The following is a 24,203-nucleotide window of genomic DNA, read 5'->3' on the forward strand; positions in this document are numbered from 1 at the left end:
CCAGGGAGTTGCTTCGTGCCTGAGGCTGGAGTGGGTTCCTTCACCTAATCACCACTGCTTGCCCTAATGAAGTTCTGCTGCTTTTCTTTAGCAGAGTGAGGAGCATTTCTGGTGCTCTAAATAAAGAATCAGGATGTGGCCTCTTATTTTAATGGGCGGAAGGAGAAGGAAGGGTGACAGGACATACACCTGTTTAGAAGACAGCTAATGAAATGATTTATCTGACAGAATTATCCCGCAATAATTTGTCCCCAAGGAGACTTATTAGGGAGTATGACTTGAACGTTTGTTACCATCGTCATCACAGAAGCTAGTGTGGTCTCTGGCCTCTATGCTTGTAATGGCTTCTGTGAAAATATATCAGCACCATGGAGCCAAATGCAGAAAACAGATGCCTTGCTGATTGGACGTAAGACTCCAAGGAAGGGTCAGCCACAGGCTAAACTGTGACTTAGCTAACGTTTGTCTCTGACACCCTCCAACTTCTTTTATTAGTCTCCTTCTCTGCTTTCATGGTATCATTTTCTTCTTCTCTCGTGCTCTCTAATTGCCCAGAGCCCCTGCATGGGCCTGCCTGCTTTGGTAGTGCTCTGTGCTCTGAACCTCATAATTTCTCACAGCCATCAAACCTCCTCTCATTTAGACTGTCAGGTTGAAATGTGACCTCAAAATATTTTCTACTCAGGTGTACTAAGGAACTAGTACACTAATATTTGAGGACTGTTTAATGTGGCTGGCCTTCCCTCCCTTCCTCCCTCCCTCCCTCCCTCCCTTCCTTCCTCCCTTCCTTCCATTTTGATAGAGGAAAAATATTCTAATGCAAAGCAAAAAGTATATAATGACAGGGAATCAATCAGAATAACGGTAGAAAAGTTACTTTATGTAGTTTAGGTTATACATCAATAACGGTGACCAAAAAATCTCAGTGGCTTAAGCCAGCAAAGGTTTGTTTCTCATTCCAAATTGGGCTGTCAGGGTTCTCTGATCCCTGTAGTCCTTCAGAGACCCAGGAACCCAGACTGGGAAACAGCCACCATTTCAAACATGGCCGGTTGCTGTGCTCACTGTACCAAAGAAAAGAAAGCTCTAGAGGGACTCCCATCGGCAATAAATGCTTTGACCTGGACATGACACATCCTGAGGGACCCTGGAAAGACAGGAGCATTGTTGACTGTCCTCATACTCATTTATCTTTTATCCTCAATAACCAGCACAGTAAATGTTTATTAAAGTGAAATGATTTCCAGGGATTCTGGTTTCTTTTGGGTTTGCCTTGGTCTGTCTAAAAGGAAATAAATAACAGAACCCATGAAGTAAAGCCTGAAGGCCTCCAGACTTAGTCTGGTGTCCCTGGGACACTAAAGATAAGAGGAATCCAAAGCCCTTTGAATCTACGTGAGAAGAATAGCATTCCAAGAGAGATCATTCACGGTTGGTCAATTTCATGAATATCACGTTTCTTCTGATGACTTAAGGAAATAGCTCTATACAGTTATTCCTTTTCTACTGCTTGGCACATGGTATTGTGCATTGAATATTTGTTGCCTGACTCATACGCAGACAGCCCATGGTCCTTTTTTGGCCTCTTTAAGTATCATGAGATACTTTTACAAAACAATCACTTTTTTGTATGTGCTGGTATAATGGAGTTTTATTAAATGTGTATTTCAATCATGTAAATTTAGCCATATATATGTGTATTTGTCTGTGTGTGTGTGTGTGTGTGTGTGTGTGTGTGTGTGTACACACACAGGAAAAAGAGAGAGAAAGAAAAAAAAAATACTGAGTTATACAGTCCAGGTAGTTCTGCCTGCCATTCCATTTACTGAGATTATGCCTCCAAGCAGGAGTGAGATGAAAAACTCCAGTCTACTCTGGTCTCAGTTAAATATGACTCTCAGTGAGAACAACTCAGCCCATTGCATGTACTTCTAATATTCAAATATACGGCCAAGCAGTTTTTCATACAACTTGGCTCCTAAATGTACGCCAGCTGCTTCATTGGCACTCACCCATAGAGCCGATGGTCTGTTCCTGTGCCGGAGGAAACAATGGCTGTATTGGGGCTCACTGTGAGGTGGCATGTTTGCCTCCAGCATGGTGTGATTTCGACTGTGTGGGTTTTGCCTAAAACCAACTTTAGGATCTTACATCACCTATAGAATGAGACTCGACAGCATTCTCGTTCCTTAGAAAACTAGAATCATTAGTGAAGACTCCCTGATTTTCTGTAGTCTGTTTTATTTTGATCAAAATTATTTTGCTTTATCTGCTGTTTCCATGTGTGGGTCTCGAGTTACATTGAAGCCTGTACACTATTCCAAAGATTAAATATGCCCATGGGAGTATATATGTTACTTTTGCATGTCCCAAAGCAGATTAACATTGTTTTTCCATCCTCTCCAGAGTGCCTACCGCATGTTTACAAACAACACGTGTTTGAAGCACATGATCACCAAAGTCCGGCGGGACACCCACCACTTTGAACGCTACCAGCATAACCGGGACCTTGTGGGATTCCTCAACATGTTTGCAAACAAACAACTGGAGCTGCCGAGGGGCTGGGAAATGAAACATGATCATCAGGGCAAGGTAACTTGCGGGAGTTGCCATGGGGAAGCCTCCGTGTGACTGTGGGCTGCTTGTGGCTTTGGCACTGGGCCCTACCTTTCAAGTGAGGGCTAAAAGCCCTGCGTGACCTGGTTCAAGGGAAACCTGGACAAGCAGGTTGTTTGATACCATAAACCATTGCTACACTCTTCTGAAGTAGTGTATGCGGTGGATGGCTGTGAGGGCACTTGTTGGGCAAAACACTCACTTCCCCTGGATTTTCTTTGAATTGTAATCTCTCACCATTTTCTACTGATTAGAGAAGAGGTTTCTTAGGCAACAACACTTCCTTCTTCTAGCTATACAGCTTGTGCTGTGAGTAGTTGAATACAAGTTGCGGCATTGTTTGGAGAAAGTGGCTAGGAGGTTGCTAAGCAACAGCGCAAGGTGTGTCTGTGACACCGTCAGGGTTTGGGCCTCAGTCTTGTTGATTCAGAACCCTGGTTTTGTTAGCACATTAAAACAAGATTCACAGATTGATGAATTTATGATGAGAAATACGTAACTCTCACACAGGCCGGGTAACCACATCCGTACTTCCTTCTTCGACGGATGAACCAGAAAGCTGGCTTGTAATCAGGAGGTTGTTATATAAGTAAGAAATCAGAATGAGAAAGTTAGTAATTCTTATAAGGTGTTTCTCAGCTAAGATTTTATTTATTAACTCTCGTTCAGCACCTACTGTGAGCCATGAACTGTTTAAGCCCTTTATATGTTTAAGCTCTTCTCAACAACTCTGTAAGGCAGTACTGTTATTATTATTGCTATTTACATATAAAGGATCCCAGGTCCAGAATGGTTCAGTGACTTGCCCAGTGTCATAGAGGTGAGCAGTGTCTGAGCTGGGCTGTAATCCAGGCAGTCTGTTTCCAGGGTCCATGCTCTTAACCACCACAGCATGCTCTCCAAGTATTGAGTAACCAACCTCAATTTCCCTATCTATAAAAAGGCTTGAAATATGTGACTTGTAGGGTGGGGAGGATTAAATTGACAAGATATTTACAATAACTATGCTTGACTTTTTCATTCAACAAATATTTATTGAGTACCTGTGCAAAACAGCTAAGCCAACTACTCCATGGAACTGCCATTCTGATGGAAAGAGATGGGCAGTGGACAGATAGGTAAATACAGAGCATGCCAAGAGCTGATTAAAGCTATGATTTAAAAGAAAGCAGGAGATGAGGTCTAGAGAAAGGCAGGATTGGAGGGTTATTTTATAGAGGGTGGCTGGGGAAGGCCTCACAGATAAGGGTCTACCTGCACACAGACTTGAACGAAGTGAGAAGTAAACCATATCAGGGAAGAGCATTCAAGGTGAATGGAATGTGGAAAGTACTCAATAAATGCCGTTCTCCCCCAAAGTACCCTCTGGCAATAATACCACAGTAGCATCTTACTCATCCTGAACTCAGCTTCCAGCAGTCTTATCTAAGAACTTATAAGCAGTCAAATTAGATATTACAAAGTACATGTATGTATTTTGCATGGGAGGAGCCCTCAGACTTTCATTGAAACTATTGACTTGATTTCTGTAAATTTTTTTTAGTAAACCTCTAATTCCCAGCCTAGAGGAGATTAGAAGTGGCAAGCATGAAGTAGAATAGATGAAAGAGAATGGATTTGTGATTAGGTCCCTGGACCACAGATAGAATGGCGTTGTATCAGAGTCAGGTGGGCATGGCAGGGAAGTCTTTCCAGGACACTAGGAGCTGCACGCAGGGACCCTTGGCACTTCCTGTGCTGTCTCCTTCCAGAGGAGGATGTCACTTTGCTGGTGCTGATTCTGGGTCAACAGCCTGAGAGCCCAGTGTTTGTAAACATTCTAACTAAATGGAAGGGCACAGGTGGTCCAAGAAAGGACTTTGGAAAATATAGATGGTATTATACCTGCATATAAAAGAGCATTAGCAGACGAAGAATTCAGCTCTGTCCTCAACTCTGACAATATTTTTCCTGCTGTCATGAGGAGCTATACTCATTAGAGAACCATAGCTCCAGGGAAACCCAAGTTGAGATAATGCTGCATGTATTTCTGCTCTATATAGAGACTTAACTTGAGATAATGCTGCATGTATTTCTGCTCTTTATAGAGACGTAACTTGTTACGTCATTTTGTATCCTTAGCTAAAGGGAATCGGGAACTTATCATGCAGACATGGAAGGGGAGGTTCCTTTCTTGCCAGTCACAACTTGTCAGACATGCTTCAGGAGAGAGCTTCTTATAAATAACACCTGAACCTCGAGAAAAGTTTAAGTTAAACTTAGGATACTATTTGAGTTACAATGTATTCTTAAGAACAAATTCTGTCTCATAGCTTTTATAAAGTTTCGATAGTTAAACAGAGGTAAACATTATCTCGGCTGTGTGGGTAACATAACCATCCATCTTATTCCCTGAGGGTTTGGATTCATTTGGGGTTTCAGCCTGAAGTTGTAAGCATTGTAAAGAGCCCTGGATGTGGGCTGGTAGAGAGCTGACCTCACAGTCTGTTGGTGGCTTTGCATTTGCATGCTGTGTGGCATGAAAGATGTGGAAAGACCCCTGGCCTTGTGGACAAAATGGATTATCAGACAGGCCTGAAAGATTATCACTTTAGCCTGATTCTTCTGCTTTGTGCATTTGGACTTTAATAAGATTTTTAGCTAAGCTGGGTACCTTAATGAAAGCAGGTGTATCTCCCTGTGCTTCTCCCCTATCCTTCCTGTATAAATGATTGGCCTCCAATGAACTAAAATAGCTTAAAAGAACATTTGGGACAGGCTCTTGCCATGTCTGTATTTGGCTGTGCTGCTTTTGATTGTACTTTAAAAGTCATGGCTCCCATCCTCCAGGCAGTTAATAGGTTTTCTTCCAGCCAGAAATTTTAGCTCCCCTTTTTAATGAATAGCTTTACCTCCAGAACATTTAAAGGGAGTAAACTTTTTGCCCCATTTAATATAACATCGAAAGCTGTTAAATACTACGAGGTTTTTTTTTCCCCTCAGTGATGATTGATTTCTAGAATTGACATGGAATAGGATGGCCAAATCCTCACCTGCATGAAAAGAAATGGTTCTTAAGAGGAACGTTGTCAAACTTAGCTGCTCAGGCTTATGAAATTTGGCCCCATGTTGTCTTCTCAAGTGCAACATCTTCCTTTTGTGTTTTCATTTCTTTGCCATTCAACACACTTCTGAATGCCTACTATGTACATGCCACTGTGATAACAATGATACAAGCCAACAGTGTAGCATTATGTAGTATGTAGCATTGGCTGTGTGCTACCCATGTTATAAGCACTTAGATTAATTCCTTCCCTACTCACAGCAGCCTTGTACATAACTGCTACTTTTATCCATATTTTCTAGAAGAGGAAACTGAAGCATAGCATGGCAAATTTACCAAGGTCCTACAATTAGTACGTGATAGAATTGGATTTGACTCAAGACATCCAGCTCCAGGGTCTGTGCTTTTACCCTGCCTCTCACCAGTGAGGAGGGTGAATGCATATCTTCTAGCAATTACAGTGAAGGTGCTCTGGGAGCCTGTGGTAGCGTCTCCTACCATAGTTGAGGGGGTGGGGGCTTTTAGACACATCACTGAAGGGCAGCATATTGGGTGGGTCGCTCTTGGCTCTCCAGGCATAAGCGACTCCCCATAGAGTCTCCCTTGCACTGTTTTATGACAGCTATCCCCATCTGTCTCATGGTATAGTTGTTAACTTATTTTATCTTCTAAAGCAGATGATCCCCTTCTTGAGAGTTATTCTGTTTATTGTTTAATTACCCCCTTCAACCCCAGTGCCATTCATATAGAAGATTCTCAAAACAAGTTCGATGAATGAATGAAACTTGTCACCTGTAGATTCCTGGTTATTCAGTGATGTCTGCTTTGGACAAATGAAGAAGCTTCCAGGCTCTCTCCTCAGTGCTACTCCCTCCTCCTGTGCTCTCACCAGAAGTAGCTCCTAAGATTCGCCTGATTTGACCTCTCTTAATGCATATGTTGTCTTGGATTTTTCGTATTACATGTTTGAGCAAGGTAGTGATTATGCTTGTACCACACTTTAGCTGTCTTCAGTTTTGGAAGAGACTTTTTTTTTCTAATTACTTAAGGCCAAAAGTTTAAATTGGGTGAGATTTCACAAGAGTCTATACTGATATGCTTTTTTTTTTTTTTTTGAGAGTTCTAGAGTGAAAAATGTCCTTGACTTACATAAAAGAAGTAAAGTATTTTTTTTAATTGACTATTAGTTGAAGAGTAAGAACAGAATATCAGGCCTTACTAGGTAAGATGAGGATGATGATGATAATGACAGTGACAATGGTGTTAATGATGATACCTGCATTTATTAAGCTTATACCATGTGCCAGGCACTGTACTAGGTACTTTTTCATGAATTATCTTATTTAGACCTCATGGAAGTTTATGAGGTGGGTATTATTATTATTATTATCTACATTTTATTGAAATTTAGAGATGTTAACTAATGTGTGTATTAGCAAGTAAGTGAGGAATTCAGGATTCTAACTCTAGGAGTATGACTCTTAACTGCTACACTCTATTGGGAGAGATTGTCTTTGGAAATGAGAGATATTTTATCATTCCAAGGAAGAAGAGTTCCTATCCAGGTACTGGGGTTACTGGTATACTTCAAGGCTGAGTCATACATACATACATACATACAGGTTTTGATTAGATCATAGGTAGTTTACTAGAGGACACCTCACCAGAAACACATGCATGACTTCATGCTCAAATACCATAGAGTCCTTATGCTAGGGACGCATAGAATAATGGAAAGGAATGAAATTCACATATATTGATGACTAATTAGATGCCAGGTTCTATGATAGGATAATATATTAGCTCATTTAACTTTCACAATAATCCTATGGAATAGGTTTTGCTATAGATGAGGAAACCAATGCTCAAAGAGGTTAAGTGTGCAAGTAAACTCTTGTATACAGATCCATGTCTTTCTGTATCCAAATCCTGTAATAATTTTCCTGTGCAAGGTTAGTCTAGACCTCACTGGCCACTAGCCATCTAACTGACTTGGGATACATCATTTAAATTTCCTAGGTCTGACTTTCTTTATCTCTGCAAATGAATAGAATAGGTTGATCATCGTTTGATGTGCTTATTGGTCATTTGTATATCTTCTTTGGAAAAATGTTTATACAAAGAGTTGCCACATGATCCAGCAATTCCACAGTTAGGTATATACCCAAGAGAAATGAAAATGTGCTTCCAAACAAAAACTTGTACACAACTATTCACAGTAGCGTTGTTCAAAGTAGCCAGAGGGTAGAAACAACCCAAATGTCCGTCAACTGATAAATGAATAAATGAATGTGGTAGATCCATCCAGTGGAATACTGTTTAACAATACAAAGGAATGAAATACTGATACAGTATGGTAAACCTTGAAAATATTTGCTGAGTAAAAGAAACTGGTCACAAAATATCACATACTATCCCATTTATATGAAATGTCCAGAATATGCAAATCTATAGAGATAGAAAGTAGATTCGTGGTTTCCTTGGGTTGGAAATGGGATGGGGAGTGAATGCTAATAGGTATGTGGTTTCATTTGGAGAAGAGAATGTTCTAAAATTATATTATGGTGATAGTTGCACAATCCTGTATATATACTAAAAACAGTGGATTATATACTTTAAATGGGGGAATTGTATAGTGTCTGAGTTATATCTCAGTAAAGCTGTTTAAAAAATTAATAGGTTAAATTAGAGGAAGACTAAGTTTCCCTTTTTACTTCCTAGATTTTATAGATCTTTGATTCTTCAGTCTTAAAGATTAGATGATACAGTTCCAAACTGGGTTTGACATCAAATATGTAATGCTTTTCTTTCTACTTTTAATTACATTTGGAAAGGTATCTTGTTCAGAATTCCACACTATATTTTAATCAGTATTTTGTTCCATTACTTGATTTCCTTAATCATTTTGATTTTGGGAATTAACCCACATTTTATTTTATGCAGGATAGTCCTCATGAGACTGTGATCAATATCTACGTGTACATATTTGTTGTACCTAAGGTCTAGGATTTTCAACTAACATACAGGACACATTTTGACTTGCCTTATTTGAAACAAAACATATAAGCAAAGAAAGTAGGCCAGTAGAGAAAGAAAATTTCTTCTTACTTCTTATTGCATAATTCTTAAATGTTTGTACACTCTCAGGACTGTGAAAATCAAGGGTATTTTGGGATCTGAGTTACATTGTTGATACAAACTTTTTATATTTATGCAAGAAATATGTATCGGGGCTTCCCTGGTGGCGCAGTGGTTGAGAGTCCGCCTGCCGATGCAGGGGACACGGGCTCGTGCCCCGGTCTGGGAGGATCCCACATGCCGCGGAGCGGCTGGGCCTGTGAGCCATGGCCGCTGAGCCTGTGCGTCCGGAGCCTGTGCTCTGCAACAGGAGAGGCCACAACAGTGAGAGGCCCGCGTACCGCAAAAAAAAAAAAAAAAGAAAGAAATATGTATCAGTAGTATTAAAATGTGACTTGGTTAAAATACTTCTGGTTCTTGGCTAGGTTTGATCATTAGTATGTGTTCATGGGGATAATAGATCTGGTAGACGAATATGAGTTTTAATAAGGAAAACCAAATGTTACTTAACCTAGGAGTGTTTTTTCTTTCTTCATTTTTAAAAATTCTTTCCTCCTTTGCTCCTTTCTTTCCTCCCTCCTACCCTCCCTCCCTCCCCCTCCCTCCCCTCCCTCCCCCCTCCCTCCCCCCTCCCTCCCCTCCCTCCCCCTCCCTCCCCTCCCTCCCCCTCCCTCCCCTCCCTCCCCCTCCCTCCCCTCCCTCCCCCCTCCTTCCCCTCCCTCCCTTCCCTCCCTTCCCTCCCTTCCCTCCCTCCCTTCCCTCCCTCCCTTCCCTCCCTTCCCTCCCTTCCCTCCCTCCCTTCCCTCCCTTCCCTCCCTCCCTTCCTTCCCTCCCTCCCTTCGTTCTCTCCCTCCCTTCCCTTTTTTTTTTTTTTTTTTTTTTTTTTTTGCGGTACGCGGGCCTCTCACTGCCGTGGCCTCGCCTGTTGCGGAGCACAGGCTCCGGACGCGCAGGCTCAGCGGCCATGGCTCACGGGTCCAGCCGCTCTGCAGCACGTGGGATCTTCCCGGACCGGGCCATGAACCCGTGTCCCCTGCATCGGCAGGCAGACTCTCAACCACTGAGCCACCAGGGGAGCCCCCTTCTCATTTTTAATTTGGAGGATTTGAGGAAATTATGCTGCTGTGGATCAGGATTCCTGGATCCATCGCTGTCTTTCTGATCTAACTTCTACAAACCTCAGTTTTCTCTAAAGTGAGGGCCAGTAACCCGTCCTGTCTAGCTCCTGGAGCTGTGGTTGGCATCCACTTAGATAATCACAGGATTACAAATGGAAGAAAAACAATTAGGATTAGAATTAAACAACTTCTTCAGTAATTGACTTATTATTATCTATAGTGTAGAAGATAAAAGCAGTACAATTACAAAGCCTCTAGAGGTTTATGACTTAGTTTGGGGAAAGCAAAATATGGATTATTCAAACACCACAAAATAAAATGGACCATACAGCACACTAAGCCAGGAATGCTACTCACTTGGTTATTCCTACCCAGCTCTCCAAAATCTTGATTTGAATGGTTAGGTAGAAGCAAGAATCTACAGTAAGTAGAACAACAACTAAAGAGTTTCATCAGTTTAGACTTTTATAAAAATGATAAAGATTTGTTATTGATGGTTAAATCCTTACTCTAATGGGAAATACACAATGACATAAAAGATACACTGAAGAATTAGTGTCAGTGTCCCATTCCTCCTCTTAACAAACAGCTGATCTCCCTTAACTGAGGTGGTCCAACAGAATAATTTTGTCACAACAGGGTTCCTTTTGTTGTTCTTGTTCTTTTTGTCCATGTTGTTCTTGATCACTGCACAGTAGTCTGCCCTCGAGTGTTTGCTTCTGCCTGAAACCTGTATAACAACCCAGAGCATTTTCTGTTTCTCTGCTATGAGTGTTCTGTTTATTGTGGTCTCTCTGGTAGATTTGTTCTCTTGCTAGATTAGTGGTCTTCTGCTCTGGTGGTTGCAATCTCCATAAGCTATGGTCATGAAGATAGTGTTTTAAAAACATCCTTAGCCAGATAAGTAACTTTCTTTTTAGAACTGGGACTGAAATCAGATCCACACATTTGCACAGAATCATGCACTTCCTGTGTAAAGCCACTAAGCACCCCTTGCCCAGACCATTTTACCCCTAATTCCTCTTATTTGGATTATAAAAGCACAGAACGTGCATCATGCACTAGTATAGGTACAGAAAGACTTATTTCTGGCATGGGATACCTGGAGAGTTTTCATAGTAAAGATTGGATTTGAACTGAACCCTGAATGATGACTAGGATTTTTTTTTTTTTTTTTAAGCGGTATGCGGGCCTCTCACTGCTGTGGCCTCTCCCGTTGCGGAGCACAGGCTCCGGACGCGCAGGCTCAGCGGCCATGGCTCACGGGCCTAGCCGCTCTGCGGCATGTGGGATCCTCCCGGGCTGGAGCATGAACCCGTGCCCCCCGCATCGGCAGGCGGACTCTCAACCACTGTGCCACCAGGGAAGCCCAATGAGTAGGATTTTGATAAAATTAGATTGTGGAGAAGAGAAAATTTGGAATGGGAAAGGAAGGAGAACACTCAAAGACGTGGAAAAGGGAACACACTGGGGGGGTATGTTTGGTTCCTTTGAAGAAGTAGTGGGTTTCCTTTGCTGTGCAAAAGCTATTAAGTTTCATTAGGTCCCATTTGTTTATTTTTGTTTTTATTTCCATTTCTCTAGGAGGTGGGTCAAAAAGGATCTTGCTGTGATTTATGTTATAGAGTGTTCTGCCTGTGTTTTCCTCTAAGAGTTTTATAGTGTCTGGCCTTACATTTAGGTCTTTAATCCATTTTGAGTTTATTTTTGTGTATGGTTAAACTTAAAAGCCTTTGCATAGCAAAGGAAACCATAAACAAGATGAAAAGACAACCCTCAGAATGGGAGAAAATATTTGCAAACGAAGCAACTGACAAAGGATTAATCTCCAAAATTTACAAGCAGCTCATGCAGCTCAATATCAAAAAAAGAAACAACCCAATCCAAAAATGGGCAGAAAACCTAAATAGACATTTCTCCAAAGAATATATACAGATTGCCAACAAACATATGAAAAGATGCTCAACATTACTAATCATTAGAGAAATGCAAGTCAAAACTACAGTGAGGTATCACCTCACAGCAATCAGAATGGCCATCATCAAAGAATCTACAAACAATAAATCCTGGAGAGGGTATGGAGAAAATGGAACCCTCTTGCACTGTTGGTGGGAATGTAAATTGATACAGCCACTATGGAGAACAGTATGGAGGTTCCTTAAAAAACTAAAAATAGAACTACCATACGACCCAGCAATCCCACTACTGGGCATGTACCCTGAGAAAACCATAATTCAAAAAGAGTCATGTACCACAGTATTCATTGCAGCTCTGTTTACAATAGCCAGGACATGGAAGCAACCTAAGTGTCCATCGACAGATGAATGGATAAAGAAGATACGGCTCATATATACAATGGAATATTACTCAGCCATAAAAAGAAACGACATTGAGTTATTTGTAGTGAGATGGATGGACCTAGAGACTGTCATACAGAGTGAAATAAGTCAGAAAGAGAAAAACAAATACTGTATGCTAACACATATATATGGAATCAAAAAAAATGGTTCTGAAGAACCTAGGGGCAGGACAGGTATAAAGATGCAGATGTAGAGAATGGACTTGAGGACACAGGGAGGGGGAAGGGGGAAGGGTAAGCTGGGACAAAGTGAGAGAGTGGCGTGGATATATATACACTACCAAATGTAAAATAGATAGCTAGTGGGAAGCAGCCGCATAGCACAGGGAGATCAGCTCCGTGCTTTGTGACCACCTAGAGGGGTGGGATAGGGAGGGTGGGAGGGAAACACAAGAGGGAGGAGATATGGGGATATATGTATATGTATAGCTGATTCACTTTGTTATACAGCAGAAACTAACACACCATTGTAAAGCAATTATACTCCAATAAAGATGTATAAAAAAACAAAACAAAGAAAAAAGGACTTCCCTCGTGGTGCAGTGGTTAAGAATCCACCTGCCAATGCAGGGGACATGGGTTCAAGCCCTGGTCCAGGAAGATCCCACATGCTGTGGAGCAACTAAGCCTGTGTGCCACAACTACTGAGCCTACACTCTAGAGCCGATGAGCCACAACTGCTGAGCCCACGTGCCACAACTGCTGAAGCCCGCATGCGTAGAGCCTCTGCTCCACAACAAGAGAAGCCACTGCAATGAGAAGCCTGTGCACCACAACTAAGAGTAGCACCCGCTTTCCACAACTAGAGAAAGCCCACGCATAGCAATGAAGACCCAATGCAGCCAAAAAGAAAGAAATAAAATTAAGAGAGAAAAAAAGGAAGTAATGGGAACATTTTGAGAGACCCTGTATTACGTACACACACACACACACACACACACACACACACACACACACACACACACACACACACACGAGAGCTGATGGTGTAAGATCCAATCCAAAACCCAGCAGCTTGAGACCCAAGAAAACGCCAATGTCCCAACTCAGTCAGGCCAAGGCAATTCCCTCTTACTCACCCTTTTGACCTTCAATTGATTGGATGCGGTCCCCCCACATTAGGGAGGGTGATCTGCTTAACTCAGTCTACTGATTGAAAGGTGAATCTCATCCAGGAACACACTCACAGACACATTGGAATAATGTTTGGCCAAATGTCTGGGCACCCAGTGGCCCAGATAAGTTGACACATAAAATTAACAATCACAGACCGATATCAAATGGAGTAAAATCAGTGGAAGCATCACTACAGAGGGTTAAGGATAACAGAGAGAATGATACAAAATGACATGGACAATGACATGGACAATTAGAAAAATATTACAAAGCTTGATATTTCTTATTAATAAGTTTATATAATGGACTTACCATTTGGTTTAATTTTTAAGAAAAGTGTTTATTTTTGACTCCCCTTTCAGATGTTGAATATGGAATAACTTTTTTCCTGCCTCTTTGTTTTGTTAACAGTATTAACACAGGCTGCTTTCCCCAGTTCATTCTACTTGAGCCTATACTGAAACTTTGAGCTTTAAAAGTGATATAAACGTCATGGGCTCTTTAAATGAAAATATAAAATGGTAACCATCTCCTTATTTAAAGTGAAATGTCTTTTCCCATAGTTTCTTGTGTTTTTCCCTACAAAAAACACTTGCTATAATATCACCCAGCTAAATTGACATCCATCTCTAAAGCCAAGCTTTGTAAGTCTAGGGCTTTGTGACTTTGGATGTCACATTGGGGATTTGAGTATCCGTATGGTCCAAATATTCAACTTCGATGACCGTGGCAAGTAGGAATCATGGTTATGAGGATAGATTTTTTAGAAGAGAACAAATATTTGTACAGTGAAAGTTACCACAGTCAGAGCCTACTTGAGGATTCTCATTTTACCAGATGCTAATAGCTTATGTGGCTGTAGAAGTTGCCCCAGTGATGACATAGACTTTGGTTTCAGTCCCACATGAAGCTGATGGCCACAGTTTACTGGGTCAGGTTCCTCTTAATGAGTAAAATGCAACTTAATATTTGGAGGTTTCAAGTGAATCCCAAAAGTCTCTTAGCAGAATAAGTTCTACACTTTGAAAAATATATTTTTCATTCATTAGAGCACTATATTAGTTATTTTTGTGACATGTCTCTTTAATTGCTTTGAAACAACTAATACCTCTTTGTGGTGGTTATCTGGTTTAATCACCTCCAGTTACACAGCAGTCCAGGTAGAGATGAAATTAAACTCTAAATTTACAAATAACACATAGTTTTTAGAGTATCTCTTGCTTATTTTTCAGGGGGTACAATCTTGTTAGACCAAAAAGTAACTCACACATAGAGGCAGAGGTGAAGAATCCTTCTAGGGCAGTATACCTTTCAGAATGAGAGAATAAAGCAGAGGTTGGTTTTGTGAATGTGTTTTTGAGTAAAATGCTAAACTCATGGAATATTGAAGGAATTGCCCAAGTATGAAGATGGGCTTTGCCTTTTATCTTTAAACAGTTGTCCTCTGACCAGCACTGACTCTTTTAAAAAAATGTAGAGTACTATTTTAAAATTTCATGGCAATGCCCTTCTATTCTACCTGAAATGTGCTGATTTGGATAACTCCATCCTTGGTCTTCTGCAGTGACGTGCTGATAAATGCTTAGCAACCAGCTCCTCAGGGGCGGTGGGGAGGAAGGCTGATCTGTAGCATTTGCCATTTTCCATGGTGTAAATTCTCCCACCATAGCCAATTTCAGGCTGCCAGCATCATCATCAACCAGCTTGAGATTTCACCATCAGCTCCTGTAAGCTGGTCCATGCCATCCCCAGCATGGCACTGGCTCCCCTATATTATACTTCTAACACCTAAATACCACTACTCCCAATACATAAAATACCACACCCCTCCCTTTGCTAACATTTTACATCTGAAGTTTTGGGGATGTTTTACTTATCCACGGTGCCATGTGTCCCTGTTTTCTCTCCTAGCAACTTTAGATCTCTGATCACAGCAGTTTAACAAAATAACCTTCTTTAACTTTTTTGTTATTGATAGATGTCATGAGATATTTGGGACCACTCACTCCTTCAGATGAACCAAATGTTAGAAAATGTTAGCATGACTATTTTTTTAGTTACAATAAACTCTACTATTCAGTGCTTTTCATCTCCAGTATTGGTAATGGAGTTCTGTCTGGGATATAATGTAGAGAAAATGATAGCATGTTTATTCCTTATAATTGGGGAAATACTAGAGAGGGGACCAGGAACTGAGATTTATATTACGGAAGGGAGAGAATGCGTGAGTAAATTACAATCTTTATAAAAATTAAAGTAGATTACAATGAACTTTTTGAGCATTTTAAGACTTTATAGAGTTGAGAAACTAGAAGTTAGAACAGATTCAATATGCAGTGCTGCTATCTTTTAAATTATTGTTCTCTCTTTGTTTCCATAGCTCTTTAGAGAAAGAAAGATCTGATGATGTCTTTCTGGAGCATAGTTACAAGTGCTTTTTGTTTTATTTTGTTTACACGGTCTTTTAATACGGATTCCTGGTTTGGCAAAATGTAAGTGGAAACAATTTCAAACTTCTGTAACTTAGATTTGTTGAGCCTGAGGTTGGTATTTCTTCACAAATACTGATGCTTTTTCTTTTCTTAAAATAACAGAAGCTTAAAAAAAAGAATTGTGTAAAGAGAGAAGTGTATTTTGTTTGGCCTCACTAATATGGGCTCCATCCAGCCCATATTTTCTGACTCTGATCATGCCCTGAAGCAGCGAAAGGGTAGACGTTTTTAAAATGAGATTTGAATTTGGGTATTTGCATTCCTTTCAGTTTTTGATTATGTTGTTAGCCCTAGTTGGTCCAGCACTGGGAAGCTTGAGTGAATTTCCTTAATGAAACTTAACAGTAGGGAATCTGTGTTGTTCAAAATTTGCTTTGCTAGTGGCTAATCTGGAAAAGACTCCTTTTTTAATACAATTGCTTTTTTTGATGTGGTCTGCCTTCTCAACATACTGTTTATTCAGACAGTATTTATTGATACATGGTAGACAATTTCATAAATAAAGGCAGGCTATTCAAGAATGGTGACGTAAAAAAATAAAATGGTGACCCAAATTAAATTTTTTTAAAAAAGGAATAGGTCAACTTCATTACTGGCTTGAACTAGTTAGGACATCCTATGGGAAAGTGATCCACTTTTGTGACATAATCGATTTGTGCATCACAAATAGAAATGTCAAGCCTAAAATTTGCACTGTATTTTTTCTATGCTTTGATCTTTGTTTTAAAGTAGAATACATCTTCCACAACTCAGTTGTGACCTCAGTCATCTCCTTTACGTGGATATAGCAAAGCACCAAGGAAGCCTGTCCAGGGTCACACAGGGAGCGGAGCAGAGCCAAAGCACATGCCAAGGAATTGCCTCTTCGTGCTGCCCTCGGCTAGTGCTAGTGTGCTAGCTGCATGGTTTCGATAGTGGTCTTAATTGAGACTTTTCCCCCAAGTACTTGGCAGACATAAAAAGCACATGTAAACAGTATACACATTCCATTTACTCTGAAACTGAGCTCCTTGTGGAATACAAATTAGCACCTATGCTCCAGCCACAGCCCACCCTCCAGCAGGGGAGCCGTACAGATTGTGCAGAGGACGTACAGTTTGCTGTCCAGCATCAGTAGCAACCTTTTCAGCACTGAGACAGTGGTGAGGCCCAGCACTCTGAGTGACAGTTATTGTCGGCCTAATTCAATAAATACTTAAATACTTTTCTAAAATCAAGTACTGTGTGAGGGGAGTGGGAAGAACATCAAAAGGAAAAATAGGAGGCAGAAAGAATGGAAGAAAAAGAGGAGAACTATGAAAAGGAGAGGGAGGGGAAAGAGGCACTGCTCACTGGGCTTTGAAGTCAGAAAGATGGATTCAAATCTCAGCTTTATACTTTCCCAACTCTGCATTTCACTTAAATCTCGGACTGTTACCCAACTGTATTAAAGGTGAACAATAATGAGAAATCATTATTTATGAAATAATGAAAATCCGTATTCATAATGGTGGTGGCCAGCTTATGCGTTCTTCTTTGCTGACTTCAGTGCATCAGTTAGGATTTGGTTTGGCTGCATTGTGACAGGGACCTATACAAAGTTTACAAGATTTTATTCTGTCACATAAAGACGTTCAGGGACTGGCAGTCTAGGGCCCTTAAGGTGGTTTCTTAAGTTGTAAGAGCCTTGGCTCCTTACGGCTTTTTATTCAGCCATCCCTCATCTTCAGGGTTCGTTGTGGCTGCTGGGGTTCGGCAATTACATCTTTGTTTCAGGGAGCAGAATGGATGAAGTACAGAAGGAGGGCTTTACCTTGTAAAAATCTCCTTGGAAAGGAGTTTTCCAGAAGTATCATGTGACCCTCTGTTTACATCTCATTGACCAGAACTTAATCTAGGCCATACGTACCTACAAGGAGCCTGGGAAGTGTGGGTTCACCCCTTTTTTTTTTTTTTTTTGAGCTTTGTTTATGGGCTGCAGGGAGAACCACTGTAATCCTTAGAAAAATGTCTCGGAAGTTAATACTGTTATTATTAGTAATAATAATATTAACTCACATTTAAGGGGTCTCAGGTACTATGTTCAGAAATTTATATGAACCATCTCATTTTATCTTCCTTTGATGTAGGCGTTATTATACCTATTTAACAGAAAAGAAATTGTAGTTTGAAAAAGTTAAGTAGTTTGCCCAATGTTGTGTCAGTAGTAAGTGGTGGAGCTAGAGCTCAGACCCAGGCTTGTCTTTTGCTAGATCCCAAGCATTTAATCACTACTTTGTCTCGGACTTCTCAAGTTTTAACTTGATAGTTTATCCATGTCCACATGAGGTGTTTTAAAACCTTTTATCCTATTTGTGTGGTATTATAGTCTTCAGCTCTCCACACTTTTCACCCAACACACACACACACACACACACACACACACACTTCTCTCATGTATTTTTCTCAAATCTTTCAGTATTTCTATGCTTACGTAAAAGAATGCGACCTTTAATACTTGGTTAGTTCATTGTCAGTTGTCTTCCTGTATTTTGGTCAGGAGTCTGCTGTTCGAGTTTTTGGCAGTTTATTTACTGAGCACTCTCTTTCTCCCAGATGCAGCCCTAAAAGCTATTAGGGAGAACAGGGTGAGTAAGAAAGGGTCCCCACCCTGAAGGCATTTACAGTATAATTTTTTATAGAATGGATTTTAGAGAAGCCTCTTAACGTCAAATTATACTATGACACTCCATGTAAATCACAACTGACCTAGATGTACACACCCATTTGTCCTTATAATTACAAGTGATTCATCATTACCTCTAAATGACCACCTGTTCCTTCAAAACATTCCTAAGACATTAGGTAAATAGGCAATTCTATTTTCATACTCTTTGTATTTTCCCCTTAAACGACATGGCTAATATTATTGTTGTAGTAATAAGAGCTTAATCTTAATATACATAAAGAGAATATTAAATTGACTATAATACCTATTATGTTGAAATGTATATTAAAAAAATGAATTTCTATTTTATGACATTTTAAATAGTGGCAGAAATAATATACATACATGTGTATTAGAAGCTCAAATCAAACGGGGACTAGTGTCACATTTGAGACCAGAGCCTGACAATATAAGCCTGTGTAGGGTTTATTGTTGGTGTACATTTTTACAAGATCAGAGAAGAAAGATATTCCACCTGATAGGTTATGGAAAAGGGAGCATTACCCAGGGATGTGAGGTTGGTGACTCCGTCCTACAAGACTTCCATTTAATCCAGTCTTTGTACCTGGAAATCGGATATCGAGAGAAGGGACAGACAAGGATTCTTGTTCTGGCCATTTCTCTGCTTTGTTTCTAGTGCACATTCTGCTTAAAGTTATTTTTTTTTAAAGAAGTCATTTTTCCCCCTATTTGGGAGCTACTTACAAATTATTTTGCTCTGTTTCCTGATTATCTACAGACACATTTTGTTTCATAATGGAAAGGTGAATTTTTAATCAGCATAAATATACCATCTGCCCCTGAGATTTGCCTAGATGCATTCATTCCTAGTCTTTAAGGTACTTTGTTAACAGAGCTCCATCAGTTCTTTTTTGCTTAGGTTATTTGGCATATATCATGTCTCCTGACATTTATCAGTAATGAGTCTCCAGGCTCTCCTAATAGTCCTTTTTATCTTGACCTAATTAACTTTATCTGATCATGGAAAACTTATATTTTCTAATTATCCTTGAGATAATGGGCTTCATTATTACCTTGAATGAATTTTACATTGCAAACTTAACACCATTTTGTTCCTAATGATAATGAAAAATTGCACTTACATCGAGTTTTAAAATTAAACAAACAGAATTTTTAAAGGCCTTTCTACATTACATGCAATCCTTACTGCAAAACTGAGGGAAATGGTTTATGCTCATTCATGGTTTCATGTCACGAAGGATTCTGCAGTAAACAGGACAGACCTGGTTTCCTCCTTCCTATCACTTTATGGTGGATAAATGTTTATTATGAATGAAGGAGGCGTGTTTTTATAAGAAATTTATAGCCCAGAGAACTTAAGTGTCTTGCCCTGAGTCATTGTATGTGATAGAATTTATCTGGGTGTGTGATCAATGACCAAACTGGAAAGAAAGTAAGAAGGAGATGGTAAAGAGTCTTGGAAAACTGACCAAAGGGTTGGAATGTTTTTTCTGTAGATAACAGGTAGCCATTAGAGGCTTTGGATTGGAGTGGAAATGTAGTCAAAGCTTTTAGAAAAAAAAAATTCTGATAGTGAGGTGCCATTCAGTGAATAAGGTTGTAGAGACGTGGAACAGCTGAGAAACTATTAATAATTACACGTTTAAGAGAAAACCCTGAAATGATGGAATGAATGATAGGCTGGGATGGGACAAATAGAGGAGACACTCTAATGAGAAAATGGGGGAGGACTTGGTAGCTGATTACATAGAAGGAAAAGAGAAGCCAATGATGTTTGAAAGAAAAACTTGGTAATAACCAATAGCAGTAAGAGCAAAGAGCATCAGTTAAGAGAGAAGCCCAAATGTCCATTCAGGGGGCTTCTTTCTGAGATCCTATCTTTGATGACTGTATTTCCTAAAGCCAGGAACAATGTTCCTTCCTGCTGTCTTCATTCTGCATCCAATCTAAGCGTGGCTTCCTCTCTTCTGGTCTGTCCTGAGGGAAGAAGGAGAAATTCTCCCGAAGATTTGAAATTACGAGAAAACGGAGCGAAGGTTTTCACTCCAAAGTGGGTCTTTCCCTGCATGTGTGAAATGATAGGACTGCTAGACAGGTGTGTGCCATGTACGGAGTGTTGACTGAGTGGGTTGCTTCCTAGGCATTTTTTGTCGACCACAACTCGCGTACCACCACCTTCATCGATCCCCGGCTCCCGCTTCAGAGCAGCAGACCCACGAGCGCGCTGGTGCATCGACAGCACCTGACCAGGCAGCGCAGCCACAGCGCAGGCGAGGTGAGTCCTGAGCCTTAGCGACCGACCTGTTGGCTGATAGAAGCACGGGATGTGGGGTTTATGGAATCGTGCTGGCTCTTTCTTATTGTTTTGTTTTTCTAGTTTGATTTAGAGACTGTCATTTGGAGGCTGAAAGTGTTGGAATGTTAACGGGGTTTCTCTGGAAACTCAAAGAGCCTAAATTACAGGTTTAAAAAGTAGGACATGTGAGGAAAGGTTGAAGAAATTAGAGATTTAGAAAAAAAAAATTCAGTGGATGGTGAGGGAATTCATAATGCAATACAGTGTTCAAGAGAGGATGATGATGAGCCCTTTTGCATACCTAAGAGCAGCTTCATAGGAAGGAAGGAATGTAACTTTTTTAGGGGATTAAAATTAGGTTAAAGATAGGGAAGTTTCTTAAGTGAGGATTGCTGGATTAGATTAAGATCTTCGGCCAATGCTATGGGGTTGTGGCATCCTCACTAATATTCTTTAAAGTTAGGATATGTATGAGGGTTGATTTATGTACTCTTAAGTGCTCAGAGAAAATGGGTAGCATTAAGAATTACTAAAAGCTCTACCGTACTCTATTATACTTTGCTAGTTTGCAGTGTCCCATGGTAACCACATGAGGGCTCTCTAATAATCTAACCAGAAAAAAAAAAGAAAGAAAAAGAAAAAAGAGAAAAGAAATAATCTCTTCCTGTTTCCCTTTTTCTGTAGCAGGTTAAATAAATAAAACAGGAATGTTTTAGGTCACATATTTTCTCCTTAATAAAGACTTATGCTTTGAATTGTCATATATTATCACTTGATATACATTGTTTCTAAAAATTCCCTTAGACAAGAAGAATTAAGATTCTTTTCCTGCATGCCATTTCCACGTTCCATCTATGTGCATATCATATTTTCAGTATTATATTGTATGTCAAATATTTTTGTAGCTTCTATTATAAGAAAAGATTATGAATGTAATAAATAACTGGATTTGATTCATCAAAATTCCACTCTTGGAATTTCCCCTCATGATTTACATACTGGCTCTAATGATTATGTGTGTTTGCTGGTTGTAAGTGAAGACATAGAAGAGTACACACGAGAAGCTCACATAAAAATGTTATATAAATCTATTGCAGGATGAGGTATGCACAAAAATATTCATGTTTTATGAGTAGCTAATAAATCTCTACCTGGCTGTCATATAAAACATTAGTGGTGAACTGGATGATGCTAATAGCATTCATCTAAAAAGCAGAACAGACCTCTCACCTTTGGACCTTGTGCGTGATATGTAGCATATCAGGGCCCTGCCTCGTTTTATCACACAACCAGTGCACTTTAGATGCTTGCCTTATTTGACGTCACAATATGACGCTGGCTGTACAGTCTGATCAGGACTACGTGCATGGGATTAGTAGCTATACTTATATTTTCTTTCAACTCCTCTGCCTCAGAACTTGAATTAGTTTCATGGTCTAGCAGTAGGGATACTAAGGTACACATTAAAATTTGAATGAGAACTTCTCTTCTTATTGACGGAAGCTGAGCAGTGGAACAGAGACGACCCCATAAAGACTCAGCATTCAGTCTCGGCGTTGTTAAACCCTTGAGGGGAATGTGCTTTCTGGCCCAGCTGTCGGAAGCACGCACATCCTGCAGTAATACAGACGTTTATCACAGCTTGCCCACTGATAATGGTCTGGTTTGATGTCTGGTTTGAAGAAGCAGGGTGTCAAGGAGAAGACCTTTGGCTGTTCTGGGAAATGATGACACAAGGCAACTTACTGACAGGAGGGAAAGTATATGTTGGTAGATTGAAATGATAAGTTTGGTGACTGACAAGGTATAGTTAATGATTGAATCTCTCCCAAGAGGGGCTGACTTCGTTTCTCAGAGCCAATAACTCAAGAGAAGCAGAGTGGGAAATTTCTGGTTACATTCACAAGTCTTCCCAGCCATTCTCTTAGACTTATTTAGCAAATATTCCAGGTAGTAGAAATTTTGGTATCTCTTCCATCCAACAAATGAATACTTACTAAACACCTGTAGTGTAGAAACGTGGTTGGTGTGAGGGATACAAGTAAATAATGTATGTTCCTGTGTTCTTATTAAGGAGAGAATATATAAAAGTAACCATCCAGATGTATAACAATACAAGCAAAAAATGCTTCATAGACTGTTAATAATGGCAGCTGCTTTAGAAATGTACCCCGAGTGCTGTGGGTGCTCAGAGAAGGTGACATTTCATGTCAGCTTGAAGGGAAGGGAAGGCTTCATCGAGGAGGGGCTGTTTGAACTACACATTGAAGAATGAGTGAGAACATTCTTGAAGGATAAACAAGCAGTCAAGTGTGGGGACGATATTTCCAGCTTTAGGGCCTTTAGAAAAACCCTCACTGAACACCTAACGGATGCAGTATGTTAAAATGGTTGTGAGGGTTTGAATGGGTGGGAGTAGAAACTGTATTTTAAAAGTACCAATTTATAAATCCAGGAGGTTGTTTTGCCTTTTGTTCTCTTACTCTCTTATTTAACTGTTCTACTGTTGTCTTAAAAGACTTCTGTAGTACGGGGGAAAAATGCTAAAACAGAAGCTAAAGCAGTGTTAGAGTTTTCTGGTAAGATTATTAATGGGCGTTTTTATTTATCTCCTTGTATGTATGAGTTTCTAAGCCTATAATCAGTATGTAACTAATTCAGGTTGGGGCAACCCTATTTAGCTCCTCCACACCTGCTGTGATTAGCTTGCTGGTGTGGGAGGTTCAAACCAGAAAAAGCTGTTGTACTGGGTGCTCTAATAGGCATGTAAAATTGCTTCTGAGGAGATGATATCCAACTCGGAAACCCACATGAGGACTGCTGCTCTTCAACCCCTCCTCTGCTGAGGCAGGGAATTCCCTGACCTGCCTTGGCCAAAAGAAGGTATATCCTGCACTGCCCGATGAATTTTGTACCACCAAAGTGTTCTCTCTGATTGTACTTTTGCAGGTTTGTGTTTTGTCAGGTAGAAGTTATTCCTGAGGAACAGGTATTCAGCATCTACATCCCCAAGAGCTGTAGGCATTTTGAGCTACTCCTGTACCACTTGGTCAACAATTACTGCCCTGGCCCCTCTCAGGGACGTTATACCCCAACCCATCCCCTCAATTCAGCAACTGTAGCAGAGCTTTTGAGAGTCCTGTGTCAGCTCTTCAGCTAGCCTCTGTTCTGATCAGTTGGTACTTAACAATGCTCATTGTCAAGTGTTCTGAACAACTTGGCTTGGGGTACTGATGTAAAGTATTCTAGGATTTGGTGCAGAACAAAAACACTGCTTGTGTTTGCAGGTAGGAGAAGATTCTCGACATGCAGGACCACCAGTTCTTCCCAGGCCATCAAGTACGTTCAATACAGTTAGTAGGCCACAGTACCAGGACATGGTTCCAGTGGGTATGTCATCTCTTTCCCAAAGTCTTT

The 24,203-nt window shown here is 40.3% G+C and overlaps 1 protein-coding gene across 2 annotated transcripts in view; it reads left to right on the top strand.

Annotated features, from left to right (window-relative positions):
* HECW2 (HECT, C2 and WW domain containing E3 ubiquitin protein ligase 2) overlaps positions 1-24,203 on the top strand; it is a gene marked incomplete at both ends in the record, with an annotated part of 244,574 nt that overhangs the window by 138,580 nt on the left and 81,791 nt on the right. For both annotated transcript variants that reach the window (XM_082657673.1, XM_082657672.1), the window contains 3 exons: positions 2,407-2,592; positions 20,631-20,765; positions 24,074-24,176. In XM_082657673.1, the coding sequence (XP_082513799.1) occupies positions 2,407-2,592; positions 20,631-20,765; positions 24,074-24,176 (424 nt within the window). The remainder of the gene's footprint in view (positions 1-2,406; positions 2,593-20,630; positions 20,766-24,073; positions 24,177-24,203) is intronic.

The sequence above is a fragment of the Grampus griseus genome (genome assembly GCF_964374135.1).
Source record: "Grampus griseus genome assembly, chromosome: 7".
Taxonomy (NCBI): domain Eukaryota; kingdom Metazoa; phylum Chordata; class Mammalia; order Artiodactyla; family Delphinidae; genus Grampus; species Grampus griseus.